Source organism: Lycium ferocissimum, chromosome 5, assembly GCF_029784015.1.
Source record: "Lycium ferocissimum isolate CSIRO_LF1 chromosome 5, AGI_CSIRO_Lferr_CH_V1, whole genome shotgun sequence".
In the NCBI taxonomy this organism is placed as follows: Eukaryota; Viridiplantae; Streptophyta; class Magnoliopsida; order Solanales; family Solanaceae; genus Lycium; species Lycium ferocissimum.
In genome coordinates, this window is record NC_081346.1 from 49,292,293 (window position 1) to 49,311,299 (window position 19,007).

The 19,007-nt window shown below is 40.9% G+C and overlaps 1 protein-coding gene across 1 annotated transcript; it reads left to right on the plus strand.

Annotated features, from left to right (window-relative positions):
* The first annotated feature begins 2,925 nt into the window (after positions 1-2,925).
* On the plus strand, positions 2,926-5,008 carry LOC132057790 (uncharacterized). Its single transcript, XM_059450394.1, has 4 exons — positions 2,926-3,513; positions 3,635-4,348; positions 4,613-4,899; positions 5,002-5,008. The coding sequence occupies exons 1-4, from the start codon at positions 2,926-2,928 to the stop codon at positions 5,006-5,008; spliced, it is 1,596 nt and encodes a 531-aa protein (XP_059306377.1).
* Positions 5,009-19,007: the final 13,999 nt, after the last annotated feature.

A 19,007-nucleotide genomic window follows, 5' to 3' on the forward strand; every position in this document is an offset into this window, starting at 1 on the left:
GACCCAACTAGGGGCCGTGACGGGAACCCGATACTCGTACCGAGCACCCCTTACCTATCATTGTACCTGTACCTCTTAACAAGTCGTATGAACAAGGCTTTTTTTTTTTTCAAACTAAACATTAACATTATCATTATAAACATAGACCAGTTAACTTCGCTATCACTTTATACAACAGCATTAGGATGCCAAAATGCCACATATTTAACTATACATAACTGACTGTACATATCTGTCTACGAGCCTCTAGACATAATACACTTATACATAGAAAGGACCGAGTACTGTCGTGCCCGAAAATATATACACAAAAGAGTACCACGGGAGTGCGGTTTGAACAACCGGATGTCAAGTGCGGGCCGGTAGCTCTTAAGGATCAAATCCGCCTGTCTGCTGACCTGCGCGGCATGAAACGCAGCGCCCACAAGAAGGGGCGTCAGTACGAATAGTGTACCGAGTATGTAAGGCATGAATAGTAATATACGAGAACATAAATCATGCATAATGACATAAAAGAATTACAACTCAAGTCCTGGGATAGAAACATAACCTGTATATATAGGTGCCCTTGGGCAGATGCCATGCTTTCTTAACTTTCTTTACTCATTTATATATATATATACATAAATGCATAAAATATAGAATATATATTATATTGCCGTCGCGTCGGTACCGATCCATTTAACCATAAATATGCACATCCCGCGTCGGGCATCCGCGTCCGGACGATATCAAGTCATGTAATGCCAACTCGATCGTGGACATGCGTATATAACGCTCTGCCATTACCTCCTTTTTCCCCATAAATATGTGAAAATTCCATGTATGATTATCGGCGCCCATGAATATATGAAAATTCCATGAATAAATATCGGCGTCTATAGCGCCCATAAATATATGAAAATTCCATGTATAAATATATATCAGCGTCTATAGCGCTCTGACTCTGCTATTATATAATATACTTATACCATGTTCATTTATTAGCGCGCATATAGCGCTCTGATTCTGTTATCATTATCGTCGTAGAAGTATTCTCATTAAAGTAGTTACAACACTTATCGTTTAATAATCAAAGCACTAAAGAAAACTCCGAGAACGGTGGTTACTCGAGTCAAATGAGGTGGCGTACTCAACTTACCTATAATACGTGTCATGACGTTACTTATGAGGGCCTTAGGGTAATCGGGTCTTATCCTTGCACGTTCTAGAATATTTAGACACTCCTTTCACAATTCAAGTACTTTTAGTTCAATCTTACTGAATGAATAGTACCTATTTTCAATCGCGGATTTCTAGAGTTAGGAAAGTCCCTGAGGCGCGAAATCAAACCTATATGTCTAAGACATGCCAAGAAAGGAAGGGGAAACCTTACATACCTCTTCCGGCCTCTTTAGCTAGATTCGCGTCGCAATCTCGTCAAAAGCGCAAATTGGTCATATTTACCAAAACTCTTATTAGGGTCCTTAGAGTTAGAATCTTACGGAAACACTTGGCTACCGAAATTTCATCTAAATATACCATCCTCAACATTCAACATAGCCAAATTCTCAACAACAACAATCCGGGAATTCAAACCCGGCCAAACTATTAACATAATTCAACAACAATACTAACAATTTCCAAATTCAATCAATTTACTACTTCTTCCAAAACTTTCCAACTTCAATGAAAATAATAACAACCTCATAATATGTATTCCAACAACACCATGCCAATGTCATTGTCTTCCATACATATAAGAACATAACATTCGATTTACATAACTTCAATCACAAGTCTCCAACTATCATCATTTTCTCTAAGATCATTAGCTTGATTAGCATTATTGACTCTATACAACACAACCAATACACTAAGTAAAAGTTAGTTCAATTTCCTTCACCCCACACCACCACCACACGGCCACATACACACTACACACTCACGGCTTCCACACAACTACACCCTATCTCTATGTTTCCATGAATTTCGCTCTCTTCCACACTCTATAACAACCAAACATTCAATAACATAATTAAAACATGATTCATACTCACCCATAGGCATGCACGGCCACAACCCATTTTCTTGTTTTTCATGAATTTTACTCCTTTTCATACACTATACCATGCACAAGCTCCCATAGAACAACCATACGCAATACGAAATAATTAAAACATGACTCCTACATGCACATACATCCACGGCCACTCCCTATGTCCATGTCCTTCATGAATTTCATTTATTTTGTACTCTACATCATGCACTCACGTTCATAACATAAAAAGGAGGACAAGTTCTTACCTTTCTCCTTCAACTCTTCACTTGGATTGAGTTGTGACTTTGTGAATACTAGCAATCTTCTCGCCTTAACACTTATACCACGTTAACGGGGACCCTTGAATTGGTAGAACTACTATGAGAGACAAATTTTTAAAGCAAGATTTTTGGATTCTTCTCTCCTCCTTTGGCCGAATTGGCTTGGTCTTTCTCTCCAAGCTTTTATTTCTTGAAACTTCTTGAATTATGGAGAGAAAATAAGAGTAATCTTCCACTTATAATCACATGGATTAAATCCCACATGGGCCTTGGGCCTATGTCATGGCCGGCCACTTATTGGGCCTCCCTCTCTATTTTAATTTTTTCTTCCTAGCCCAACTCCTTAGTTTAGCACTTAATAATTCCCGAACCAATTTCTAAAATTCTAACTTTACTCTTCATCTTCCTCCATAACTCCACGAGGCTTATTGCGAGTTTCCCTTTATGCCCTTATCCTTTCTTAATAATTTCGCTTCTAAATTCTTCATAAGTCATTCACCTGTCTACAAAAATGAAAACGTAGTCTTGCTTGTCGTCTTCCCGCGATTGTCTCGAATTATCCGAGTGCGCAAAAATGCGGGATGTAACAAGTTTAGACAGCTGGATACAAGCACTGATCATGAGATGTTGAAGAAGATTCCTGCTCTAATCTCTACAGAACAAAATGAGTATCTTATTGCTCTCCCTAGCAATGAAGAAGTCAAGCTAGCAGTCTATGGTCTGAATGGTGACAGTATAAGTGGCCCTGATGGTTTCTCAGGCCATTTTTTCCAGGTCTGTTGGCATATCATAGGGGAAGATGTCACTAAAATGGTTAGAGAATTCTTTTGTAGGAAAGAGTTGCCTAGATTCATTACTCACACCAATCTTGTTCTAATTCCTAAGAAGGAAGTGGTCAATACATTTGCAGACTTGAGACCAATAAGCCTTAGCACTTTTGCTAACAAGATCATCTCCAGAGTCTTGCATGAGAGGATTGTGACAGTACTGCCTGGCATTATTTCTAACACTCAAACTGGTTTTGTAAAAGGTAGGAGCATTGTGGAGAATGTGTTGTTAGCACAGGAGATCATTAGAGACATAAACAAGAGAAACAAACTGCACAATGTGGTAGTGAAGCTTGACATGGCTAAGGCTTATGATATGGTGTCATGGATCTTTCTAACAAAGGTTTTGAGGCAATTTAGCTTCTCAGAGGTGATTGTAGACATGGTATGGAGATTGGTATCAAACAGTTAATATTCAGTGCTAGTAAATAGCCAATCTCATGGATTTTTTCATTCTACTAGAGGCTTGAAGCGGGTGACCTTGTCACTAACTTTGTTCATCATAGCAAACTGAAGTCTTGGCCAGAAACCTGAATAGTCTACATGAAGATACTGCTTTTAAAGGATATGGCATGCCAAAATGGAGCCCTCAGATCAACCATTTATCATATGCTGATGATACCATACTTTTTTGCTCAGCTGATCCTGTATCATTGAAAAAGATGATGAAGATCTTGAGGGACTATGAGAAGACATCTGGTCAGCTGGTTAACAATGACAAGAGCTCTTTCAATGTGCATGAGAAAGTTCCAGCAGCTTTGGTTAACAGAATTAAAAGGAAAACTGGTATGAGGAAAGGCTCTTTTCTTTTTACATATTTGGGATGTCCAGTATTTTATGGTAGAAGGAAAATTGTCTATTATGAAAGTCTGATAAAGAAGGCGATGAATAGAGTGATATCTTGGCAAAATAAGCTGTTGTCATTTGGTGGAAGGTACATATTAATTGCACATGTTCTACAGACAATGCCAGTCTATTTATTATCTGCAATGAATCCTCTGAAAGGTGTTATAGACCAATTACATAAGATCTTTGCCAAGTTCTTTGGAGTAATACTGCAGGTGTTAAAGGCAAGCACTGGGTGGCTTGGGAGAAAATGTGTTTGCCAAAGTATGAAGGTGGTCTTGGCTTTAAATCACTGCATGATATATCCAAAGCCTTTTTTGCAAAACTCTGGTGAAATTTTAGAACTAACATTTCTTTATGGGGAGCCTTCGTGGGTAATAAGTATTGCAAGAAGTTGCATCCAGTTATAGTACAGGCCAAAGGAGCATCAAATGTGTGGCGTTAAACTGGTGGCAGTGAGAGATGATGTAGAACATCAAATATGATGGCAATTGAAAGGAGGTACTTCTAGCTTCTGGTTTGATAACTGGACAAAACAAGGTGCTTTGTACTTTGTTGATAATGACATGGTCATTGATGAGGAGATAGAGGTGAAGGAATTTATATCTGATGGGGAGTGGAATTTTCCAAAATTATAGGAATTTCATGTTGAAGAAACTGTGGAATACATACAACATACCATTAATCCAAAGCTGATTCAAGCTGATAATTATAAAGCTTGGTGGATGGGTGAAACAAATGGAAAATTCACAGTCAAAAGTGCATGGGAGGAAATTAGACTAAAGCAAGATAGTCTTAAAGCTTATAGATATATCTGGTTGAAGGGATTGCTTATTAAAATAAGTTTCTTTTTATGGAGAGTTTGGAAGAGATGCATAGCAACTGATGACAACCTTAAGAGAATGCACATCAACATTGTCTCAAGGTCTTTGGTCTTGTCAAGACCATAAGCAGGAAACCATGTCCCATCTTTTTCTAACTTCTCCAATAGCTTTCAAGCATTGGAAACAGTTTGCTTCTTGTGCAGGTTTTAATATAGGAGGTCTTAATTTGCAGCAGATCATTATACTATGGGGGAAAGCAAATGCACCTTCAAAGTTACAAGGGATATTTCAAGCCATGCCAGCTATCATTATGTGGGAGATTTGGAAAATAAGAAACTCAATCAAACATGGCAAACATACTTCATATATTAGAATGGTATACTGTGTTCAACATGCAAGACATCAACCGATCGAGAGGAAGCATCCTTGGCTATGCGAATTCCACCGTACTAGCTCCGTCGTTATAGACTCCGTCGAGCAACTACAAGCCAAAACTGCATTATTGTAAAGTTATATGGAAAATGCCACAACATGGATTGAAGTATAATACAGATGGAGCTTCTCAAGGTCATCCAGGAATCAGTTCATATGGATTTTGCATCAGAAATGACAGAGGCAATCTTGTTTGTGCTTAGGCCAAGCAGATTGGTTTGGCTTCAAACATGATGGCAGAAACAATAGCTATCCAGGAAGCTATGAAATATTGTCTAGCTAATAACATACAGAATGTTACATTGGAAATCGACTCATTGGTTCGAAAAAAACATCGTAAAATGTTTAGCGTATCCCTTGGCAAATTGTGGAGATAGTGGAGCAGATTCAGCAAATACTAGAACAGCTGCAGGTACAAGTTTTGCACACATTTAGAGAAGGAAATCAGCTGGCAGATTTCCTAGCAAATGCAGCACTTGAAGTAGAGAATCGAGTGGAATATACTAACTTTGAATCCTTTGTCACAAGTACTAGGAAGGAAGATACTAAATTTAGACAAGGTACAAATTCCATCACCGAGGATCAAAACAAGGAAGATTCAGCCCACTTGAAGACGGAGCAGTTCTTTTTCTATTTTTTTATTACAAATTATAAAACTATCTTTGAGTATGCATACTCAAAGATGGGGAGCAACAATTATTTTATGTTTTCTACTTTTGCTTTTGAACTTGATTATTATTAATAAAACATCAAGGGGCCATGTCTCCTGATAAATTTGTTTAAAAAAAAAAGGGAGATACGGTCCGTATATACTGGCCGTATAATTTTATACGGACCGTATAATGGTCCGTATTTCAACACCTCAAAATATGCCTTCTTTGTTAAATATTTAAATCCTTAAATACGGCTACTATTTCAAGATATGGTCCGTATCCCAAAAATACGGTCCGTATAGAATAGCTTCAGAACGAAACTTGTCGAAACGTGTTCTCTTCAATTCAATTATTCTCTAATACTTCCATAACTTACCAAACAAGAACCTAAACCCTTATAAACATAATATAGGCATATCCATAGTCGTATAACCTCGGAGACAGCCTCGGTGTCTAAGACTATGGCATCTAACATACGACAATCTCAACGTATAAAACTACGAGGTGTAACATCCTTCCCCCTTAAAAACATTCGTCCTCGAATGTTAAACTCTCAAGAATCTTATAGAATTTTCGGCAGAGTCTCCTACGTAACTATACCACTACCAACCTGCCACACAGCAAACCAAACCATACAATGCCACACAGAGCCACAACAATCAACAATAACAATGGTCCCACACGACCAATAAGAGTAGTTGATAATTAATACATACATGAAGACGATGGTGATGTAGTCAGCATCTGTTTTAAAGCCAGAAACAAATGAGGATATCTAGACTTCATATCTTCCTCGGTGTCACGACCCAGCCCCGTAGGCCGTGACTAGTGCCCGAGCTGGGCACTCGTACCTATCGATTATACTCAGATCATGACGAATATAATAGGAACTTATACGCACAAAAAGGCACGACACCGCGCACACATATATACATATATCATATATACAACCTAAGGATTTACAGAACATAAACACAACCGTACAGTGCTACCCACAACCCACGTTTATGTCTACAGGCCTCTAACAGTAATAACAGAACCATATGACGGGACAGGGCCCCGTCGTATCCTGAATAAATATACACATATGTAGCAAAAGAGTCTGTACCAAAACGGGCTCGGACAAGGGAGCTCTCCACAACGGTACCGAATAGGGATCCTAAGCCGGCGGCTCACCCAAACGAGTATCCGCACCGCGCGGCATGAAACGCAGCCCGGAGAAAGGGGGTCGGTCATTTGACGGAATAAGTACTGAGCATGTAAAGCATGAAATACAGTAAACAAAGCCATACCAAAATAAAGAGTATGGAACATAAGTGCAGTGTCAAAAAGGATTACCTTTGAACATAGACAATGCATGATCATGTCATAAACATAAGTAATCATCATATACATATACATGTGCATAGCGTGTCCCGGCCCTCGAGTGAGGGACTCGGTGAATAGGATCATCATATCCCATCCTGGCCGCCATCCCCGTCTCATCACACCATCACACCATCATATATATATATATATATATATATATATATATATATATATATATATATAGCGTGTCCCGGCCCTCTAGTGAGGGACTCGGTGAATAATGCAATGGAATGTGCACGAATACGTGTCCTGGCCCGGGACTCAGTGGAGGACATATTGAGCTTTGCACGAGCAGAGTAGTGAGAAACCATATGTATATAACTCATATCAAAGACTCGATGAAATAAGTTAAACGAATCATCATTTGAAGATCGGACAAGAATTATGTCAAGTACCTTTCGGACATCTCTCGGAACATGTCAAATCGAACTTTAGAAATCATAGCTATGTATTAAAATTATATGCATAACAATCCACATTTTTGACTCAGTAAATAAATAAATAAATAAGTAATCAAACTTGGGAGTCGGGATAGCAAGCATAATATATTCTTTCAATCCAACCGGTGGAACTATACAACGGAACGTCTCGGGGGCCCACGGACTAGTACCAAACCAATCCAGGCCCAACTATGGAAGTTTAGTAACATCATACGCTATGGAACCTCCTACGAGCATATTGAGGCGATCCGAGCCCTATTGTGAAAGTTATGGTCGTTCGTAGTTTTGGGATCCTTTTTAAGAACAACTTCTTTTGGTAACACTTGGAATTTAATCATACAAAGGACACAGGGATTATAACATGACTACGTTATGAATGAAATATTAAGAAGCGAATAAAAGGTCGTAGACACGCTCGGATCGCAAGAATAGAATTACCCCGAGGCTCGTAGGATATTTCCCTTACATCTAAGACATGCCAAGGAAAGAAAGGGTGAGCTTTACATACCTCGGTCGCTCCCTAAGCTAATCCAACTCGAGTCTCGGCTCTCCAAGGTATACATAACGCCAATAGATATCGAACATTAGTTGAAGACATTTAAGAATTCGATTCCAAACGAACATCAAATCCTACCGAAATTTCGGCAGCATTTCCCCTATAAATACACCAACCCCGAGATTTCAACTCGGCCAATTTCAACAACAACCAACCCAACAACCAAGCTACAACATCAACAATCAAACTAGCAACATTAATATTCAATCCCAACGCATTCTAACATTAAATACACTCCTTAATATAATTCAACAATATTCATTATTTCCATTCAACTACTTATATTCAAATTAACATCAACGTTTATACGTTCGATCACTAATCCAAAACCATACAAACAATATTCAAGAACGCTTTAAACAATTCGCACAATTTTCCAAACACCCAAAACCATATCCCAACTCACCCGAAATGGTCTCCAAACCCGAGAACAACACCAAACACCTTCTTCTCTTCCGAATTCATGATTTACACCATTAATCCGCACATTAACAATGCAATTCTTATAAATACAAAAATCACATAAAATTCGCATAAACTTTCAAATCATCCCATAACTAACATAACATTATTTTGAGTCATTAAACTTGCATTTTTCCTCATAAAATCCATAACGACGACAACGATAATACTAACGACGATTCGTTCATCCACAACTACACTAAAGGGGACCATACGGCCAACCCCATACGCACACACAAAGATGATTTTAATTCTTTTCTTCACTCTACAACAATCAAAACATGCTAAATAGAATTAATCCATTACTTCCAACACAACATACATATGCACGGCCAAACACCACCTACACGACTTCAACTCCAACTTTATTTCTATCATGAATTTCTTCCATTTTAGCATACAACAACACATATGAACCACTCATAACACATAAAATAAGATTAGAACTCACCTTTCTTCTTCAACTTCTCACTTGCCTAAAGTTGGGAGATAGAGAAAATGAGCAACCTAACGCTTGAAACAACAACTCCACGTTACTGAGCACCCTTGAATTAGCAAGTTTGCTTGAAGAATTTATTTTTTTGATGGCTTAAAATTGATCTTGAATTTCCAAGAGCTTGGCCGAATAGCTCTTCTTTCTCCTCCAAGTTTTTTCTTGATTTTTCTAGAATGAAAATTGTTGAACAAGATGACTAAGTCATCTTTTAAATATTACACATTCACCATCCATGTGGCCATGGCCCACCCCCAAGGTGGCCGGCCACATGGTCACATATTTCTTTTCTTTTTTTTTTAATTTTTCAACTTTCCAAAAATAGCACACTTACTAAAAATGGAATTTGCCTCCAAGTGTTACCTTAACCTTTCCATACCAACAAAATCATACACAACTTAAGCCTTTAAGACAAACAAAAGTCTCTCGGGATAGCCTTGTCCTTAACTTGTCAAGGTTAACTTGGATTATCCCGACGTACGAAATACGGGATATAACATCCTTCCCCCTTTAGAACATTCGTCCTCGAATGTTCAACTAGTCTTGTAGAGGCGGATATAGATTTCGGGGGTTTCCTTTATTGCCATAGTATACGATCTCATTTACCGATGGTGTTTCTCCTTTACCTCCTCTCCAGCTTCTCGAGTCATCTCCTTCCATTATTACTCGCCACAATATCTTAACGCAAGTCATGCCCTTAATACGCCACCTTCTGGCCCTACAACAACAACACAACCAGGTCCAAGGCATATCTTGGGTTAGACTTCTCCTCCTTGCCGAAGCTTATTACATCTTTCATGGAATACTCAGATTCGCCCGCTTTTGGTAGCTAACTTATTCCGATCATTTTGCTCGAACCATCTTATGCTCAACTTGTAATACTCTAATCACATTACCTCGGGTTATGTCTTTATCTTTAATTCAACCCTTCTATTGTCCCCTTTGCTCAGGCCTTGTTCTTAACTTCCCAATACACATTACGTCGCAATCTTTACAAAAGAAATCGGCGAGGTGCTCAATTTGATCCGAAGTGCCTTAGCACAGCTTCATTAATCCCTATGTCTGTCTCACTTGTCTACGTCTTCCTTTCCTTATGACCGGTATCGGAACAGATCTTTGGTCCAACCATAACTATATCCTATTTGTCCTTGGTGCAAATTCTACCTCTAGAACCTAGTTCAAATCATCTTTACACCTTTCCTTAAAGCACCCAAACTATTTTCACCGAATTGTTATTACCGAATCCCAACTTTTCTCATTAACTACTCTCGTATATAACTTGTGTAGAGTAGATTCAATCTTAGTCCCGATCTTTCTTTTCTCCCGGTTCATCTCCGCTTCACATGTCCTCCCGGCCCGATATTCACTTATAACCTATTCTATCCTACTCGTTCCCTAATTTTTCCTTTGGAAGGCTTTCATTTTTCTCCCCTTACCACTCATGGGTCGCGGTATCAACAACGAGTAACCCTATTGCTCACATCTTAATTCTTGATCCAACCTAACAAGGTGTACCCTTCACGATGTCTCTGCAACCTACTCTTGCCGACTCTTGTCTTACTCTCCTCTAACTCCCAGCACCATCTCAATTGCTACCCTAACTATTTTCCCCCTTTTTTTTTCTTTTTTTTTTCGATTTTTGGGTCTTACTAACTTGTCTCGATAAGGACCCCTACCAACAGGTTGGGCATTCGTATCAATCGCGTCGTGGCATTAATTGTCTTTATGTTGCACTTGCGTTCTGCTTCCATCTTAGAGGGTGTACTCGTATTGTTACCTGATTATATTCGCCTTACGCCTACATTTTCATTCTCGTCGGGATCGTACTTTTGTTTCAACACTCCGATTTCCCCTCACTATTTGTCTCGCTCACTTCCTTCCTCTTTCCATCATCCTATAACGCGCAAATGATATCAAATTGCCTTATGGTATTCATGCCACTTATTACTATTTTTCGCTTGAACTTCGTTGTCTGTCCGATTAATGCCTTCGTATCCGTTACACTAGTTGCCGAAATACGTATATCCGTTTAATATAACCATGCACCGGGTATCACACGCTTACCTCGTACACATATATAATTGCCAACATCTCACTCACAAAAAATCTCTCCAAACATCTCTCAAACCGACTCTAACTCTAATGCCATGATACACCTTCTTTCTCTTTACCCGATCTAATCCGCTCCGACCTACGACCTCTTAAGATTTCCACCCACAAGATATTCTAAATCCCTTTAGACCACTCTAGCTTCCCATTTGCTTCCTATGGCTGAAGTTGTAAAACTTTTAGAAACTTCCCAGGGGGTCACCTATCCTGAAATTTCCCTCACCCTAGCACGCTTAACTTCGGGACTTCGATGAAATACGACGCTCTAACGCTAGCATAACCGCGTTCAGCTCACCACAGGACCTTCGTCACGTAATTTGGAGTAAAATAAAATCTTGACAGATTTCCGGACGCCCTCGTAACACAATTACTATTTTACCCCTCTCTCGATTCTACCTATTCGCTTATCACCTATGGGTATTACTACTTTCCATCCTAGACTGTCAGATCCGTAATGATAATAAGCACACCTTAATCTCCGTTATTTATAAATACTTGATTATCATCCCCCGGATTTTCGTCTACTGCTATTAAGTAACAATTATGCAACAGATACACACATATAAGAATATAAATTCTAGTAAAGATTCATGTACCTGTAGCCGCATCTGGTAGCGCCTCCTAATCCTGCCTACTCGTTAAAGCAAATATGCGGTTCGGAGGACCGCTAGAACTAGAAACTCCGCCACGGCCCCTACCACGACCTCCGCCGTGCAGTATACCCGCCCCCGCAGGCGCATAGCTGCGAAGAAGACGAACCAACACACGACCGTAGGCCGAGCCGCACCACTCGGTCCACACCCTATACGGGCACTCCTCATAACATGGCCCCCACGGCCACAAGAAAAACAAGCACCGGTGGTGTAACGGCGTTCCGGGGGTGGCGCCGCCGGACCGAGGGCACCGGGGGCATAGATGGCCTCGTCTGCTCAAACCCCTACTCAACCGCGAGCCCGGGCCTAGAACTCGGACCGGCTCCCCGAATACCCCCGCGCTATCAAACCTCCGCCGGGAACTGCGTGATGGTGTACTGCGGGGCCCGGCCGAGGAGGGGGTATCTACCACCATACTGCCGAGTCGCTACCTCGAGTCTCCCCGTACCCAACCGATCTAGCCCTGCGGGCCGCCCCGTCGTAATCTCTATCGGGTCAAGGCCGTCCTCTGTGTCGCTCCTCCATGCACGCTGGCGTATGCCGTACTCGTGCAACGTCCATACCAGCCGAGAAGCCATGCGACATACAAACAAGTCAATCAATAATCATCCGGCCCACGACAAATTGGTGCACTTTGTCGGCCATGTCTACTACAATGAGGAGCGTATTCAGCCAGAGAATCAAACTCCAAAGCGCGTACTCCGGACGCTTCCTACCACCCCCGCTCGGATGTATAACCGTGAACCCCCGGCTCGTCTAGTCTGCGGGGGCAGAAAATGGCCAAGAAAGGCCTCCACGAACTCATCCCGTACGGGGTGAGCACCCTCACCCCTGGACGCTCCCATGACTCATACCAATTAGGCCGTTATGTCATGCGACTCGATACGACGCCAACTCTACCGATTCGGGCCCGGAAGCCCCTAACCGGCCGCACGCTCGCATCTATCCGATGAACTCGAGGGTCCTCCTCGGCTTCGACCCGAAGTTAACTCCGGGGCGGATTACGGGTCAAGAAACAACGAGCCTCTCACCGTCACGTTCGTCCGCATAATCATCTCTCGCTCCATGCCTCTCGAACTCGCTCTCGCTACCAACTGCAAGCAATCGAACGGCGTCCTCAGCCCTGTCCTCCGCCCCGGCCGAGGATGCCGGAGGCTCGAGCACTCGAGCCTCGGGGGCGGGCGGTGGAGCCGCTCTCGACCCGCCGTGCTGTCGCTCTATGCCCTCTCGAAGGTGATGGGGTGGCAGAATCGGCCGACCGGAGCACACCTTAGGCTCGGGCCGAGCATGGGCCCTGGTAACTCTCCGGCCCTACCGGTCTCTCCCCGGCAGTAAACTTTCCCTTCTCGCGGCGGTGTCGCCTTTCTCGGAGGCATCGGCGAAAACATAACGATTCGTTAGGGGAGTCATCAGATAATACACTCTATCGCACGATCTAAGATCGAAAGAAAAGGTAACATCCTAAATGTCCTGTAGCCTCCTGTTTATAGATGTGGTGCACAACACACTGATAATCAGGACTCTACCAGACACGGCCTGTAGACATTCCGAGGTCTAACCGCTCTGATACCACTTTTGTCACGACCCAGCCCCGTAGGCCGTGACTAGTGCCCGAGCTGGGCACTCGTACCTATCGATTATACTCAGATCATGACGAACATAATAGGAACTTATACGCACAAAAAGGCACGACACCGCGCACACATATATACATATATCATATATACAACCTGAGGATTTACAGAACATAAACACAACTGTACAGTGCTACCCACAACCCACGTTTATGTCTACAGGCCTCTAACAGTAATAACAGAACCATATGACAGGACAGGGCCCCCGCCGTGCCCCGAATAAATATACACATATGTAGCAAAAGAGTACGTACCAAAATGCGGGTTCGGGACAAGGAGCTTCCACAACAGCTGAATAGGGACTCTAAGTGGCGGCTCACCCAAACAGATGTCGCTACCGCGCGGCATGAAACGCAGCCCCGAGAAAGGGGTCGATGCGGAATATGTGCGATACATGTAAAGCATGAAATACAGTAAACAAAGCCGTACCAAAATAAAGAGTATGGAACATAAGTGCAGTGCCAAAAGGCTTACCTTTGAACATAGACAATGCATGATCATGTCATAAACATAAGTAATCATCATATACATATATACATGTGCATAGCGTGTCCCTACCTCAGCGAGGGACTCGGTGAATAGGATCATCATATGCCATCCCGGCCGCCATCCCCGTCTCATTACACCATCAAACCTATATATATATATATATATATATATATATATATATATATATAGCGTGTCCCGGCCCTCTAGTGAGGGACTCGGTGAATAATGCAATGGAATGCGCACGAATACGTGTCCCGGCCCGGACTCAAAATGAGGAGGACATGTTGAGCTTTTGCACGAAAGCGCAGTAGTGAGAAACCATATGCATATAACTCATATCAAAGACTCGATGAAATAAGTTAAACGAATCATCATTTGAAGATCGGACAAGAATTATGTCAAGTACCTTTTGGACATCTCTCGGAACATGTCAAATCGAACTTTAGAAATCATAGCTACTTATTAAAATTATATGCATAACAATCCACATTTTAGACTCAGTAAATAAATAAATAAGTAATCAAACTTGGGAGTCGGGATAGCAAGCATAATATATTCTTTCAATCCAACCGCGGAACTATACAACGAAACGTCTCGGGGCCCACGGACTAGTACCAAACCAATCCGGGCCCAACTATGGAAGTTTAGTAACATCATACGTTATGGAACCTCCTACGAGCATATCGATCCGAGCCCCCGTTGTGGATGGTCGTTCGTAGTTTTGGGATCCTTTTTAAGAACAACTTCTTTAAGTAACACTTGGAATTTAATCATACAAAGGACACGGGGATTATAACATGACTACGTTATGAATGAAATATTAAGAAGCGAATAAAAAGGTCGGACACGCTCGGATCTCAAGAATAGAATTACCCCGAGCTCGTAGGATATCCCTTACATCTAAGACATGCCAAGGAAAGAAAGGGTGAAGCTTTATATACCTCGTCCTCCTTAAACTAATCCAACTCGAGTCTCGGCTCTCCAAGGTCCACCTAACGCCAATAGATATGAACATTAGTTGAAGACATTTAAGAATTCGTAAACGAACATCAAATCGTAGTTTTGGGATTTCCCTATAAATACACCAACCCCGAGATTTTTAACAACAAACTAACCCAACAACCAAGCTACAACATCAACAATCAAACTAGCAACATTAATATTCAATCCCAACGCATTCTAACATTAAATACACTCCTTAATATAATTCAACAATATTCATTATTTCCATTCAACTACTTATATTCAAATTAACATCAACGTTTATACGTTCGATCACTAATCCAAAACCATACAAACAATATTCAAGAACGCTTTAAACAATTCACACAATTTTCCAAACACCCAAAACCATATCCCAACTCACCCGAAATGGTCTCCAAACCCGAGAACAACACCAAACACCTTCTTCTCTTCCGAATTCATGATTTACACCATTAATCCGCACATTAACAATGCAATTCTTATAAATACAAAAATCACATAAAATTTGCATAAACTTCCAAATCATCCCATAACTAACATAACATTATTTTGAGTCATTAAACTTGCATTTTTCCTCATAAAATCCATAACGACGACAACGATAATACTAACGACGATTCGTTCATCCACAACTACACTAAAGGGGACCATACGGCCAACCCCATACCCACACACAAAGATGATTTTCATTCTTTCTTCACTCTACAACAATCAAAACATGCTAAATAGAATTAATCCATTACTTCCAACACAACATACATATGCACGGCCAAACACCACCTACACGACTTCAACTCCAACTTTATTTCTATCATGAATTTCTTCCATTTTAGCATACTACAACACATATGAACCACTCATAACACATAAAAAAAGATTAGAACTCACCTTTCTTCTTCAGCTTCTCACTTGCCTAAAGTTGGGAGATAGAGAAAACGAGCAACCTAACACTTGAAACAACAACTAATGCCATCGAGCACCTTAAATTAGCAAGTTTGCTTGCAAAATTTATTTTTTTGATGGCTTAAAATTGATCTTGAATTTCCAAGAGCTTGGCCGAATAGCTCTTCTTTCTCCTCCAAGTTTTTTCTTGATTTTTCTAGAATGAAAATTGTTGAACAAGATGACTAAGTCATCTTTTAAATATTACACATTCACCATCCATGTGGCCATGGCCCACCCCCAAGGTGGCCGGCCACATGGTCACATATTTATTTTTTATTTTTTTTAATTTTCCAACTTTCCAAAAATAGCACACTTACTAAAAATGGAATTTGCCTCCAAGTGTTTCCTTAACCTTTCCATACCAACAAAATCATACACAACTTAAGCCTTTAAGACAAACAAAAGTCTCTCGGGATAGCCTTGTCCTTAACTTGTCAAGGTTGACTTGGATTATCCCGACGTACAAAATACGGGATATAACCCTCGGCTTCCCAAGACATCTCCTCAACATTCTTGTTTCTCCAAAGTACCTTTACCGATGCTACGTCCTTGGTCCTCAATCTACGAACTTGTCAATCCAAGATGGCAATAGGGACTTCCTCATATGATAGCCGCTCTATAACATGTACATCATCAACAAGTACAATCCTGGAAGGATCTCCAATACACTTACGGAGCATAGACACGTGGAAGACCTAATGTACAGACTCCAATTCTGAAGGTAGAGCTAACACATAAGCCACTTGGCCTACTCAGCGCATAATCTTATAAGGCCCAATGTATCAAGGGCTAAGCTTTCCCTTCTTACTAAATCTCATAACACCCTTCATTGGAAATAGCTTCAAGAATACCCAGTCAGCTATCTGAAGCTCCAAATCTTGTCGTCGACTATCTTCATCAGACTTCTGGCAACTCTGAGCAACCAATATCCTTTCCTGAATAATCTTAAACTTATCAACTACCTGCTAGATCAACTCTGGTACTATTAGCTTAGATTCGCTAACCTCGAATCATCCGATAGCTGACCTGTATTTTCGTCCATATAAGGTTTCATACGGAGCCATCTAAATGTTAGAGTGGTAATTATTATATAATGCAAACTCAATAAGCGGCAAATGATCATCCCAGCTACCCCCAAAGTCTATCACACATGCCTGTAGCATTTCCTCAAGCGTCTGAATCGTACGCTCAGCCTATCCGTCTATCTAGGGATGAAATGTCGTGCTAAGACTTACCTGTGTCCCCAATCCTTTCTGAAAAGATTTCCAGAAGTTAGCTGTAAATTGTGCACCTCTGTCTAAAATAATAGATACTGGAACACCATGAAGTCGCACTATCTCCTTAATACATAACTTCACATAACCTCAGCAGAATAAGTAGTCTTGACAGGTAGAAAATGTGCTGACTTCGTAAGCCTATCTACAATCACCCATATCGAATCAAACTTACACTGAGAATGGGGAAAACCTGTAATGAATTCCATATTGATCGCCTCCCATTTCTAAGTCGGAATCTCGATACTCTGTAGCAACCCATCGAGCTTCTGGTGATCAACCTTAACCTGCTAATAATTAGGGCACTGTGCTACAAACTCAGCTATATCTTTCTTCATCCCATCCCACCAGTAAACTTCCTTGATATCATGATACATTTTCATTGTCCCTAGATGAATAGAATAGCGAGAATGATGAGCTTATCTCATAATCTGTCGACGTAACCCTGTAACATCTAGAACGCACAATCTGCCTCGATATCTGAGGACTCCGTCTCCAGTAATCTCAAATGACGACTTCTCCTTCTGTGGAGCTATATCTCTATAATGTACTAGCATGGGATCCTCGTATTGGTTCTTTTTAACCTCGGCTATTAATGATGAGGTTGCTGAATCCTGAATAGTAACTCATGCATTGCCCGAGTCCAATAATCGAACTCCTAGATTAGCCAACTGGTTAAGCTCATGAGCTAACTCCCATTTTCTGGCTGTAAATAAGATAAGCTACCCATGGATCTGCTTCTAAGGGCATTGGCCACTCCATTTGCCTTCCCTGGATGGTACAGAATGACAACATCATAATCTTTCAACAGCTCAAACTATCGCCTCTAACGCAAATTCAACTCCTTCTACTCGAAGATGTACTCAAGGCTCTTATGATATGTATATATATCAACATGAACACTATATAAGTAATGCCTCCACATCTTCAGTGCATGCATCACTACAGCTAACTCTAAATCATGGGTCGGATAATTTTTCTCATGTTTTCTCAGCTGTCTCAAAGCATAAACAATAACCTTATCATGCTACATCAACACATAACCCAATTTGACTCCTGAAGTGTCACAATAAATAACATAACCCTCAGATCCTTCTGGAAGTGCAAGAACTGGTGCCAAAATTAATCTATCCTTCAAAGCCTAAAAGCTCAGGTCACAAGTGTCTGTCTACTGGAACTTAGCTACCTTCTGAGTCAGTTTCGTCAGTGGTGAGGAAAGGGAAGACAAACCTTCTAAAAATCTCTTGTAATAACCTGCCAAACCCAAAAAACTATGAACATCTATTAGTGTGGTGGGTCTAGGACAATTCTTCATGGCTTTTATCTTCTGTGTATCAATCCTGATGCCCTCTCCTGAAATAATGTACCCCAAGAAAGCCACAGAGTTCAACTAGAACTCATATTTTTTGAACTTTGCATACAGTTTTCAATCCTGAAGGACTCTAAGTACCGTATGCAAATGTTCTACATGTTCTGCCTCTGATCCCGAATAGACTAGAATATCATCCATAAATACAATCACAACTGATCTAAGAAAGTTCTAAATACGCAGTTCATCAAATTCATAAACACTGCTGGGGCATTAGTCAAGCCGAATGACATCACACGAAACTCAAAGTGACCATATCTAGTCCTGAAAGTTGTCTTCGGATTATCTTTCTCTTTGACCATAACTTGATGGTAACCTGACCTCAGATCTATCTTAGAGAAACATCTA

Coding starts and splice junctions, on each gene's coding strand:
- LOC132057790 (XM_059450394.1), top strand. CDS start 2,926: ATGTTGAAGAAGATTCCTGCTCTAATCTCTACAGAACAAAATGAGTAT. Junction 3,514..3,634: donor CAGAGGTGATTGTAGACATG/GTATGGAGATTG, acceptor TGTTCATCATAG/CAAACTGAAGTCTTGGCCAG. Junction 4,349..4,612: donor TTTATGGGGAGCCTTCGTGG/GTAATAAGTATT, acceptor CCAAAATTATAG/GAATTTCATGTTGAAGAAAC.